This window comes from Pelobates fuscus, chromosome 6 (genome assembly GCF_036172605.1).
Source record: "Pelobates fuscus isolate aPelFus1 chromosome 6, aPelFus1.pri, whole genome shotgun sequence".
Lineage (NCBI taxonomy): Eukaryota > Metazoa > Chordata > Amphibia > Anura > Pelobatidae > Pelobates > Pelobates fuscus.
Genome location: NC_086322.1, coordinates 233,662,892 through 233,675,816, shown reverse-complemented (window position 1 = coordinate 233,675,816; position 12,925 = coordinate 233,662,892). Strand labels below are relative to the sequence as shown.

The window sequence follows — 12,925 nt, the reverse complement described above, 5'->3', positions numbered from 1 at the left end:
GTTTATATGGTGGATACTTATCTTGATCAGGGACAGTCTATTTGAGAGATTTACACAGAGTTTAGATTTGGAGCTTTAATTTAGTTCTGTCCTGAGGTATTAGAGTAGGGGATCTTTGGACTTTTGGTATTGTCCACTTGAGGGTATTTACTATTAGGTATTATGGTTATCATCTAGTGTGGTAACATCCATTTCTCTGAAATTCCCCCATCGTAACCTCCCCCCCTTTTTTCGGGAGTACATATGGATTCTTTCTTATGACTTTATCTCTGTTTCCCCATTTAGTTCAAGTATTAATTGGGTTGTTACGTAACTTTTGGTTACGTTCTGTAACTTTGTACTAGTGGAAACTTTGTTTCAATTGTGTCTAAAAGATACTATATATAGAGTCGAGAATTATCCTCTAGATCCCTATAATACCCTAGACACATTTTGATCTTTTCCACTTTATAAGTATCCAGATGATGTTCCCTGGATTATGGTAGACAAAGGAAGACAAGCCACTTTGTACCTCTCCAAAGATGTAATAAAGGAATCATTCCCAATAATAATAGCATTGGTTGAGTTAAGGTAGCACTTCTTTTTAATACTTTCCCTTACCACTAGGTAGAGTATATATAGAAAGTATTTTTATGTGGGGATTTTTTTGTGTTTATTCTTACTTAGATTGATTATTTAAGCTCAGATGTATTATTTACTATTTTGACATGGCTTATAATTAGACTAGGGATTCTCCCATTTTAAGTCCCTTTAGAGGGGCTTTACCTCTTTCTTTGTGTATATATTTACCAGGGATAAGCCCTAGGGAGAATTATCCTTAGGGGGACGTCTCTCTATCTTTCTTTTTTCTTGTTGTATATGCTTCATTACTTAAAAAATTAGTATGTATACGGCTATACCAAACCAATAAAAAAAGATTGAAAAACAAAATCTGACAAAAAATGTTTTTTTAAAATCAAGGAAAGAGCCTGCTTTCACCTACAGCACATTGGAATTGTAGATTGCTATCTGGGATAGGTATATGGAAATTTTTTATACCAGATTTTATTTAACCAGATAAGGCTGCATGCGCTGATCATCCAAATCTAGTTCAAACATGTATTTGCTGTTCAAACATGTATTTGCTGATCTTTGGTTTTTCTAACTTTTCATCCCTTCTCTTGACAGACACTAGCACTGTACGTCAATTGCACATTAAATATTTCAGGGCACTTTGCTAATTTTCCTAATAGTGGCAATAATTGCAAGGAAGGTTTCTACTTCTTTCGTAACAAAATATTTAGGCAGCTGTTAATATTGTTATAAAATGTGTAAAGAAAGTTTTGACTTAAGAGTAACATGAAATTAAGATTTATAAACCTTGCTTTCAATGAATTTAAATTCACTATATTTAGTAAATCTAAAATGCTTTTCTTCTCCTCTCATTTTTTTGATACAAACTCTGATTCTACTTTCCCCTCTGTACCTCTTTTTGATACTAGTATTATGACGACACATTCCCATCTCTAAAGGAGCAGCGGGAATTTGAGAAACGGATTTCACACATGACGCAGAGATCTGAATGTAAGACAAATGGCATCATCATGTGTTCTCCAAGCGGAGCTAGAAAGGAGGGATTGACATATTTCATCTGTTTTCCAAATGTGCACTTTAATAATTCCATTACATGATCAGGATTGGTCATGTGGTCTAGTAAACATGTTTGAAAAGATGAGAGTGAGAGGACATGAGCCTTAAGTGCCAGTGGGTTTGGAGGCAACACTGAAGATCGGGTGACAGAGTCTGAAAAGTTTACAATAATGTATGGATCTAATTCCTGTAGCATTGGGAAGCAAGTGGGATTTTTACACAGTGGTGAGACAGGTGAGAATGATGGTTTAGAAAGAAAAGACTAGGCACATCTTTCAATTAAACTGCAGATCAAAAAAAAAAAAAAAAGGCTTGTCAGTTAAGAAGGTTAGTCCAGACATGTAGGTGTAGTTTCCTTCCTGTCTTACTCCACATATAGAGTGTGCATGTAGTATAGCCTGAATTTATTCCTGATGTTATCTTGTCCTAAAAAAAAAATGAAAAGTGCCAATGTTTCAGATACATGCCAATGTTTTAATATCTCTGTTTTTGAATAGCTTGCAACTACTGTTGTGGTAACACAAGCTCGTCTGTTATAACATGCACTAAAAAAAAAAGAAGAATAAAAAAAAAAAAAAGAACAAACTGGGCATACATATGTACTTTCTCCTTCTCTACGGGGATGGTAGAAATGCTTGTGTCTACTGACATATTCCAAGCAGCCTAAGCCAAAAATACTCACCTACTCCTGAGGTTTATCATGGGGATTGTAGTAGAGAAGCCACATAGGTAAGAAGGTGCTTGCTTCACACACTTCTTTGAAAGATTGGTGCATGAAATGCCTAGAAGCCATTCTCACAAATAGCAAATTTCATTAAGTATCATCTGCTGATGATAATATCCCCCTCCACTAAAATTAACATGAAAGTCCCTATCCTCTTCCATCGATCCCTCTTCTGGTGGTGGTCAGAGAACACCTGTATACGTGTACATGCTTAGATGCAGTCACTTAAGATAACTTGCTTAGTCTATGTACTAAATATTCATAAATAGATGAGCAACTGTTATCAGAAAAACTACAATCCTTCCATACGGAACTGGTAGCACAGATATACAAAAGGTCCTCTAAGGAGCTCTTACTTCTTCTACAAAGGCACTCATGCGGCAGTGTTCCGATTACTTGTACATTTATACTAACACTAATGTGAGCTGTCTTATGGTCTTCTTGTAAGGATACATATTTTTGCGTTACGCCACTCACATGGTGCTCTACTTCCCCATGTGGCACTATGTCTGTTTTACACCCTCAGACACTATAAGCTATAGCTCCACCTCTTTTCATAATGCGAGGACATTACACTGACATCATGGCATCATCAATGCAAAATTATGTCAGTGCCAGCCCAATAGTTACATAGTAGCCTAAATACTTAAGTTATGCCTCTATTTAGTGCCCTGTTGTGGCTTACTTGTGATCCCAATAGCACAGTCTTTATTTTGTGATATCTGGTTTTCCGATTTGGCTTCCTGACTACTCTATTATCCATACTCTTTGACCCAGCTTGTCTTATCATTATTGTGTATTTCAGAAATCCTAAACTTGCTTTGTATCTTGATTTTGCCATTTTGCTTACTACAGGCATTGTGCTAAAGTGGCACTGTCACCCTCCCCACCTACCCTGAAAAATTAGTATTACATAAACATAGAATCTTTATGACATTCTCATTTTGTGTTAAATTTGTTTATTGGATTCATAACATATTTAATTGCAAACGTATTGTTCTAAATGCGGGTTAGTGCCTGCGCAGAGGCCTGGTTATATTTGCATGAATGGATTCACAGGTTGTGGCCTGCGCAGAGGCTCTTTGAACATGTCAATTGTTGTACAGCGTTTAGCATAGTAACATTTTCGCGCGTACTCCCTCTAGGTGCCGGTAGGCAGTTAGGGGGTAATAAGGTAGATTAAGGTAAATAAACTATGGATCGGCATTAATAAACAGAGCAATGTAAAGGCATTATCTCTTACAATTTTTACATCATAAACAGCGTGGGTGTAGTTAACATATTGTATCTAGCTGGTGCCCTATGGCCATTGCAAGACTCAGTTGTTTGTTATGTAACAGCGCTTAAATAGTCGCTGTGCAGGTATATAATACTAAAAGAGGCGTAGTGGTTAAGTAGCAACATTAAGAGACATGGTAATATGAGAGCAGGTCGGTAGCGACCCTTAGGGTGTTTCCCTGTAGGCGTCTGCCTATACCTATATTTGTGTCGGGCGTAGCCCCTCGCTACGTTGCGTGGAGAAGTGTATCTTTTTGGGGTTGGGTTAGCTACCGTAGCCGCTGTATTTCGTGGTGGCTCTATGGCGTTTTTCACGTGAGTTGGGTCATTTGTAGTGTACCCTCCGTTGCGTGCGTGTCTCATGTGTGGTGTGTTTTTGTTTAGCGCTGTGTTGGCTATGTCTTCCCACCCTCACCGACATTAGTGTCTATCGCCGTGGCTCTGTGTTGCGTGGTGCGCCTAGTGGTTGTCTAGTCTGTTGTGCTCTGGCATCATAATGTAGTTTCTCCACTGTCATATGTTACGTCGTGTATACGTCCCGCATTGGTGCCCGGTGATGTGGAGCGGTCCGTTGGTGTGGTCTGCGTGTGTGTGATTTGTGGTCCCTCGTGTCTGTGTGGATGCGTCGTGCTTGTGTGGTCGTGTGTTCCTCTGAGTGGCTTGTCTGACACCTTCGGCGTCTATGTCATCATGACGTCTTTACCAGGTCGATTTCCTGTTTTTGCGGTCATTCTGTGTCTTATGTGTCCAGGGGTTGGGCATGGTGCGGTGTTGGGCCTAGAGTGTGGTCCTGTGTGGTGTTATCTGTCATCCGTTCGTGTGAGAGCTATATGTCTAGCCATCCCCATGCGCAGTTGTGGCCTGGTAGGTGGTCATGTGTGTGGCTTGTGTAGGTCGTCGTGTCTGTGGGTGACATGTCCGTCTTAGTCGGCTGTGGTAGTCGCTGTGGCGTCTGTGTGTGGGTTGGGGTGGGATGGGTCGGGTATTCTGTGGCCCGCCCCCTGTTCCCTGCCCGGCCCGTTGTGCCCCGCCGTCTTCCGTTCGCCTTCTGTGTTTCTCTATGCCTCTTCCTCCTATCTCCGGTTATGGCGCGATTAAATGGTGCCTGAAGGAGTCCGACGTGGTTAGTCTCGTCCAGTGGAACCAGCGTTTGGTATGGCGGTCTCTAAGGTTTGGGGTTTCTGCTTTCATGTCCTCGAATGACCTTGTGGCTTCCACCTCCTCTATCCACCTTGTTATGGAGCAGGGCCGGATTAACATAGGGGCTGATGGAGCTGCAGCTCCAGGCCCAGGCCCATGGAATAGGCCCATTGATTTAAAAAAAAAAAAAAAATTTTTTTTTTTACATTTTTTTTTTTTTTTTACACACTACTCTTAGGGATTCCACCTGGCTTTTATTTTATTATTTTATTGGCACAGCCAGTATTTGAGGCTGCCTGGCTGGTTCCAATATTGCAGTGATACTGGCAATACAAATGCTGGTATTTTTCTCAGTATAAACAAGATATTACTATGCAATACCAGCACTGGCCAGTAGGGGTTGCTGTGTGTGGAGACAGGCAGGGATAGGAAGTTCCAGCATATCCCTCCCTGCCTATCTATACTCACTGATCTGCAGGGGTGCAGCTACAGAGAGTCCAGACAGCAACACCAACCCTGCAGAGACAGCCTACAGCTCAGGGAATTAAGAGATGGGGGGAAAGGCTGCAAGGAGACATACACTGAGACACTAAGGGACATTGGGAAACATTATGACACAGAGACACATGGGGACACAGAGTCCCCATGTCTCTCAGTGTCTCCATGTCTCCCAGCCAGTGTCCCTGGTGTCTCAGTGACCCCTAGTCTCCCAGTGCCCCCAGCCTGCCAGTGTCTCACTGTCCCCATGTCTCCTAGTGCCTCCATGTGTGGAGACAGGCAGGGATAGGAAGTTCCAGCATATCCCTCCCTGCCTATCTATACTCACTGATCTGCAGGGGTGCAGCTACAGAGAGTCCAGACAGCAACTCCCACCCTGCAGAGACAGCCTACAGCTCAGGGAAGTAAGGGATGGGGGGAAAGGCTGCAAGGAGACATACACTGAGACACTAAGGGACATTGGGAGACATTATGACACAGAGACACATGGGGACACAGAGTCCCCATGTCTCTCAGTGTCCCCATGTCTCCCAGCCAGTGTCCCTGGTGTCTCAGTGACCCCTAGTCTCCCAGTGCCCCCAGCCTGCCAGTGTCTCACTGTCCCCATGTCTCCCAGTGCCTCGAGTGTTTCAATGTCCCCATGTCTCCAAGCTAGTGTCCCTTGTATCTGTGGCCCTGGTGTCTCAGTGTCCCCATGTCTCCCAGTGCCCCCATGTCTCAATGTCCCCATGCCCCCCAGCCAGTGTCTCTAGTGTCTGTGTCCCTGGTGTCTGTGTCCCCATGTCTTCAAGTGTCCCCTATTTTCCCAGTGTTCCCATGTGTCCCAGCCAGAGTCCCCTAGTCTTCCAGTGTCACTGGTGTCTCCGTGTCCCTAGGTCTCCCCGTGTCCCCAGGTCTCCCTGTCTTCCTAGTGTCCTAGTGACATGGGGACCCTGGGATAAATGGGGACACAGGGAGACATGGGGCATTGAGACACTGTGATACATAGGATCTCTGGGAGACCTGGGGACACGACACTAGGGGACACTGGGAGACATGGGGCACTGAGACACTGATACATAGGAACACTGAGACCTGGAGTAATCAACACATGGGGGCACTGAGAGATATGGGGGCACTGGGAGGAATCCATCTATACAGCAGAATCAAACTAAGTAGTTTTTTGGTGATTTTACAGCATTTTCTCTTATGTCACTCCTTGTGATTTGCATCATGTGATGGCACCCATACATATTTAATTATGCAAATTAGCAAGGCCCGTATGTTTTTCCAAGAAAGGTGGCAACCCTAACTACTTTTCACATACTCTTACTTAAGTATGGAAACTTAAGAGGGATGTATGGGAACAAAACTTGTGTGGACTGGCTGACAATGAATATGGTTAAAGGGACACTTTAGTCACCAGAACAACTACAGCTTATTGAATTTGTTCTGGTGAGTAGAATCATTACCTTCAGGCTTTTTGCTGTATACACTGTCTTTTCAGAGAAAATGCAGTGTTTACATTACAGCCTAGTGATAACTTCACTGGCCACTCCTCAGATGGCTGTTAGAGATCCTTCCTGGGTCATGGCTGCCTAAAATGCATCCAAACATTCAGTATCTCATCCCTCTGCATGCAGACACTGAACTTTCCTCATAAAGATTCATTGATTCAATTCATCTCTATGAGGAGATGCTGATTGGCCAGGGCTGTGTTTGAATCATGCTGGCTCTGCCCCTGATCTGCCTCTTTGTCAGTCTCAGTCAATCCTATGGGGAAGCACTGTGATTGAATCAGGCCACCACTTCTAATGATGTCAGCAGACTGCTTGTTTTTCTGAGTCTAACAGCATGCAGAGTTACAGCTTCAGGCTTGAATACAGTAAGATTTTGCTATATTAATGGAGGCATGAGGGGCCCAGGGGGCTAGATGGTGGTGTTAACACTATAGGGTCATGAATTCATGTTTGTGTTCCTGACCCTATAGTGATCCTTTAAGGTAATGCTGACTTTGGTCTCTCTAACACTGTGGCATGTTCCCTTTTCTTCTACACTCACTACATACAGCTTTTCTCTGTCCCAGACTATATACCAGGAGCTTCTGCCTGCTAGTAAGAAGGTAAGGAGACAAGTGGACCAGCGAGTGCTAGGGGACTGTCCTTAGAAAGCGTTGAGCGAGCGCATCATTAGATGCATTTATGCCAAGCTCAGGGTGCTGTCTGCATAGTATGCCCTTAGTTGGACAGCCTGCATGATTGGCAGGCAGCCTGACATGCATTCAGGCCAGGCTGGCCTTCTAATTCTTTGGACAGACATGTCCTCTTTTTGGGCATGTTCGCATTTTTGGCAGGTTACGTGATTTGTGTCAGTGGCACACCCTTTTACCGTACCCATTGACTTCCTGTTTTACTGGACACTGCTGTTAGGGGTTATGGATTTGCTTGAAAGATGAAAACATAAATTAGTGAGAGATTAGCCTAGGGTATGTGTTTTCTTATAGCTGCTGTTTTCTTTCTCTCCAGCACCATCTCCATCAGATACATGACGCTTGGGAGTGTTTTACTGTTTTTGGTCGATATGATCCTGTAATTAGGCCCGTCATAGTTGTCAGCACCAGGCCCACTGGGCTCTTAATCTGGCCCTGTATGGGAGGTGTGCTGGTCTGCTTCCAGAAGATGGGAATGGTCACCTTAGCTGCATTCAGGAGTCGAGGAATAACAGAGCTCTTGTATGTTTGTGTCACCATGGTGGTATGGTGTAGGAGGAAGGCGGCTGGGGACTGTGGCAGGAGCTCCTCCGTGACCTTGTGTATTATTGTCCTGATTCTGTCCCAGAACGGTCTGATGCGCACCAGATATGTATAAACGTACCAGCCGCCTCCCCGCATCGCCAGCATGTGTCTTGGAGTTCTGGGTTCCTGGCGTGCAGCACCGTCGGTGTCAGGTACCATCTGGTGAGGATCTTGTACGAGTTTTCTTGGGAGCGTGCCGAGCTTGGTGTTTTTTGTATCAGGGTAATGCTTTTGTCCCAGTCCGCGTCTGTCATAGTTTCCTCAAGGTCTTCCTCCCATTTTCTGATGCACGGTGGCGCTAGCAAGTATCTGCTTGTGATTAAGATAGTGTAAATTTGTGAGATGGTTCGAGGTGGTTCCTTGTCTTGCGTGAAGAGAAGTTCAAATTGTGTTAGGTCTCTCAGTAGAGAAGGTTTTTGTGGGATGGATCTAGCATATTGAGTAATTTGGGTTCTTGCTAGGGCATGAGTGAATGTGTGCGGTCTGTCTGGGTATAGTTCATCCAGTGGTCGGATGTCAAATGGTTGGTGGAGAACGTCTTTTATGCAGGGTATCGTATTGTGTCTCGCTGGGCCTAGTGTGGGGCCATAGTCCCCGGCCGGAAAATCTGGGTTTCCTTCAGAGGCAGGAGCAGGCCTGGATCTGTAGTCAGGTATTGTTTCGTGCCCTGCCCGTGCCATTCCTGCATGGTCGCCGCCACGAATGGGTTGGTGATGCGTTTGCTCCTGTATGCTGCCTTAGTGATCCATGGTAGGGTTCTGAGGTCGCAGCTGGTTATGTCAGCTTCTAGTTGTGTCCACTGTTTGGTGCCGCTGGCTATCGACCAGCTGATGACCCTGGTGATGTGTACCGCGTGGTAGTACTTTTCGAAGTCGGGGAGTGCTAGGCCCCCTCTGAGCTTGGGTAAGATCAGTTGGGTGTGCGCTATGCGTGGGGATTTGCCCTTCCAGATAAAGGTGCGGACCTCCGTCTTGAGCGTCGAGAAGAACGTTTGTGGAACTTTTATCGGCACTGTTTGAAATATGAAGAGTAGCTTCGGCAGCAGCGTCATTTTCACTGCGTTCACTCTGCCCAGCCAGGATATGTAATAGGATCCCCATCTATGCAATTCCTCCGTTACTTTTCTCAGTATTGGGAGGTAGTTGTGGACGTATAGATCCAACAGGTTAGGCGTAAGCCATATCCCCAAAAATTTCATGCGGTGGTCACACCAGCGATATGGGTGTTGTCCCTGGATCATGCGTTTGAGTGTGTGGCTGGTAGTTAGGTTTAATATCTCCGATTTTGCGTAGTTGATTCGGAGATTCGAGATGCGCCCATATATGTCGAATTCTGCCTGGATCGCTCGTAGGCATATCTCCGGGTCCGTGACTCCGAACAGCATGTCATCCGCGTATGCCAGAGTTTTGTGGTGTACGTTTCCGACTGTCAGTCCCCAGATGTCTGCATTATGTCTGATCTTGTTGAGGAAGGGCTCCAGTGTCAGCGCAAAGAGTATGGGCGAGAGCGGGCAACCTTGTCTGGTTCCGTTATGGATCTGAAACGGGTCTGTCAGTGCGCCATTGATCCGGATTCGCGCCGTTGGGTTAGTGTAGAGCGTCTTCACCCAGGTCATATAGTTTGGCCCGATGCCGAGGGAGCGGAGTGCTTCGAACGAACATCAGGTCCCAGTCCACCCTATCGAACGCTTTCTCAGCGTCAGTAGACAGGAGTAGGGCTGAGACCTTCTGCACTTTCGCGTGTGCTATGAGGTTCAGGGCTCTGATGGTGTTGTCCCTCACCTCCCTGCCTGGTATAAAACCCGTTTGATACGGGTGGATTGCGGCTGGTAGTAACGGTGCCAGGCGTGCCGCCAGTACACTCGCCAGAAGTTTGAGGTCCGTCTTCAGTGCGGAGATCAGGCGATAGCTTGGGCATAGTGTACGGTCCTTATCCTCTTTCGGGAGAAGGGTGATGTTCGCCGAAGTGAATTGGGCTGTTGGTGTGTCTCCATCCTGGATCGAGTTCAGAGCTGTCAAAAGTTTTGGCAGTAGGTCCGTTGCAAAGGTTTCGTAATATTGGAGGGGTAGGCCATCTGGTCCCGGTGCCCTGCCTGTTTTTGGTTTTTGATGGCGTGCGCCACTTTCTCTGGGGTTATGGGGGCCTCTAGTGCTTCATGGTCTACCTCTCCTATTCCCGGTATATCCGCCGTGTCTAGGTACCTGCGGATGTCCTCTAGTTTTTGGGGTCTCGGTACTTCCGTAGTGGTTTGGCAGAGATAATATAAGTCTTGATAGTACGCATGGAACGCTGCCGAAATCTGTTCCGGTAGATGTCGGAGTTGTTGTTGTGAGTCCTTGATTTTCGGGATATATAGTTGGTTTCTGCGTTGCTTTAGAAGATTTGCTAACAGTCTCCCACATTTGTCTCCGTGTTCATGGATCATATGTTTGTAGTGTTGGTATAAGCGTTGGATTGCGCGGTTCAGGTGTGTGGTGAGTTGGTTCCCCTTAGGCCATTAGTTCCTCGTACATCGTCGCGTCCATGGTGCGTTTGTGTCTGGCCTCCAATGTCTCAATTTCTGTGCTGAGCTCTTGTACCGCCTGTACCGCCCTCTTCTTGCGGGTCGCACAGATCGCGATGAGTCTGCCTCGAATAACCGTTTTGTGCGCTTCCCAGCACGTCAGTGGGGTAACATCGTCCGTCTCGTTGTCTTCGAAGTACTCCTGTATGTGATGACTGATCTGGTCTATAACCGTGACGTCCGATAGTAGTGATTCGTTCAGCCGCCACGACATTTGTCTGGATTTGTATAGTGGTTATTTCATCAGTATGCTAATTGGGCTGTGATCCGACCATGTCATCGGTAGGATTTCCACGGTGTTGAGCAGGACTAGGTTGTGATGAGGTACCAGGAAGTAGTCAAGTCTCGTATAGGTCGAGTGGGTCGTTGAGTAGAATGTATAGTCCCGGGTAGACGGATGTAATGCTCGCCAGCAATCTGCCAGCTGGTGGAGGTGTAAGAGGCAGAGTGTGTTGGCGTGCCTGTTGTGCGGTATGTTCACATGTGTGGATGTGGAGTCCTGGTCCTGTATCGCTAGGTGGAGATCTCCTCCTATGATCAAGGTACCTTCCGCAAATTTCATCAATGTGTTCAATGTGCTGCGGAGGAAGTGGTATTGTTTCGTGTTTGGAGCGTACACATTAGCGAACGTATAAGTTTGGTCTAAGATTGTGCCTTTTGTGAAAATGTATCTGCCTTGCTTGCATCTTACGGTGGCTTGCTCTGTGTATGGGACTCGTCTTGTGAGCGTCTGTCTTGGTTGTGGCTGAAATATCCCGTTTGAAAGTTGCGGTCTTTCAAGGCTGGTGCCCTACCTTCCTGGAAGTGCGTTTCCTTGAGAAACGCTATCGAAGCTTTGTAATGTTTCAAGTCACGCAGTAGTCTCGAGCGTTTCTCTCTGACGTTCAGGCCGCGGACATTATAGGAGACTATGCATAAGTCCTCCCTGGCGAATCCGCCGGATCTTGGTATCGGCATCGTCCGGGCGGGTCCCGGGGGCGTGGTAGGTGGGTCGTGAGCGTGTGTACGTGTGCCACTTGGTGCAGTCAGTTGTGCGTCTGGGCTCTGATTGAAGCTGTATAGGCACTTGCTGTCAGTTGAGTCTTTGTGAGTGCGAAGGATAACGGACAAGTGTCCCGGTTGTTCGACCTCTAGGTCCCACCCAGTGGTGTGCCTGTGTCGGTGCCGGGAGTGGTACGTCCCCTGCTGAGTGGGGGCTTTTATGTCCTATGCCTGTGGGGGAGTCGGGCTATATGTCTGAATAGGCTCGGACCGCCGCTTGGCGTTCGTCAATTCCGTGTAGGTGTGGAATGTGGTAACGTGTACGATACGTGGTGTGTAGTCACCCGTCTCCTTAGTGGCTGTGTGGTTGGAGCAGCCGCTCCGTCCCTTCTTTATTGGGCGTGTGTGGGTCATTATATGCGTGTCATCCTACTTGTTGTGTGTCGTGCCTCTCAGTTGGCCGAGCGCTGTGTGCTGCGGTGGTGTCACTCGACCTGTTTGGGTACATGCGAGTTGCAGCTGTGGGTCTGGTGGGGCGGGGTTCATCTCTACTGGCGTGATCTGCGAGTAGTGTTATTCTGGTGGGGTTTCGGGGTGGTTTGTCACAAGTGTCAGGACTGGTGATGTCACCTTCCAGCTCGTATCTCGCCGGTCATGTGGGTGTGGGGTGGGCGTGGGTCGTGTGTGCCCGGGGGTTAGTCCCTGTGTGACCTATCTCTCCGCAATCGCAGTGCGGCTGCCTCCTCTATGCTCTATCTGGTCCCTGCCTCTTTTGTGGCATCAGCGCCGTAGACCATGTCAGAGGCCGCTCTGTGACTGCGCGTATGTGGTGCGAATTGCAGTGTGCAGCACATGCAGTGGGCTGGGTCCCTCCTTCCCCCCTGGGTTCATGTCATGGTGGTTACGGTTAGGTCAACTTGGGGACTGTCACTTGATCTCCCTTGAAGTATTCGCCTGGGGTGTTACCTCAGGATATCTATTGTAGGTCCTCCTTTTTCATCACCCGCCTCCCATTTCCTCCCTTTCCCCTCCTGTCTTACGTTCAGCCACCTTTCTCTTGCTTTCGCCCCTCCTCTGTTAGCTTCCCATGTACCTATCCCTCCTCCCCCTTCGTGTGTATACAAGTTATTTCTCCCCCATACCCCCCTCTCCACTCTACCCTCAGTCGCTGGGCACGTGTTTCTAAACTTCTCGTCCTTGGCTCAGACCCTTATAGGGTGCCCTCTTAACCCCCCCTCCCTGTTGGCAAGTTTGTTAATTCAGCCCAGTTGGTGACTCCAGGTATTATGTCCCGTATCACGGCTCCAGCAATTTGCAGTTCCTGTGCGTCCGCCCGTCC

General features: G+C 46.9%; 1 protein-coding gene across 1 annotated transcript in view; it reads left to right on the top strand.

The window, feature by feature from the left end:
• COPZ2 (COPI coat complex subunit zeta 2) overlaps positions 1 to 12,925 on the top strand; it is a 77,479-nt gene that overhangs the window by 29,270 nt on the left and 35,284 nt on the right. The window contains exon 3 of the mRNA XM_063458857.1: positions 1,482 to 1,563. Within this exon, the coding sequence (XP_063314927.1) occupies positions 1,482 to 1,563 (82 nt within the window). The remainder of the gene's footprint in view (positions 1 to 1,481; positions 1,564 to 12,925) is intronic.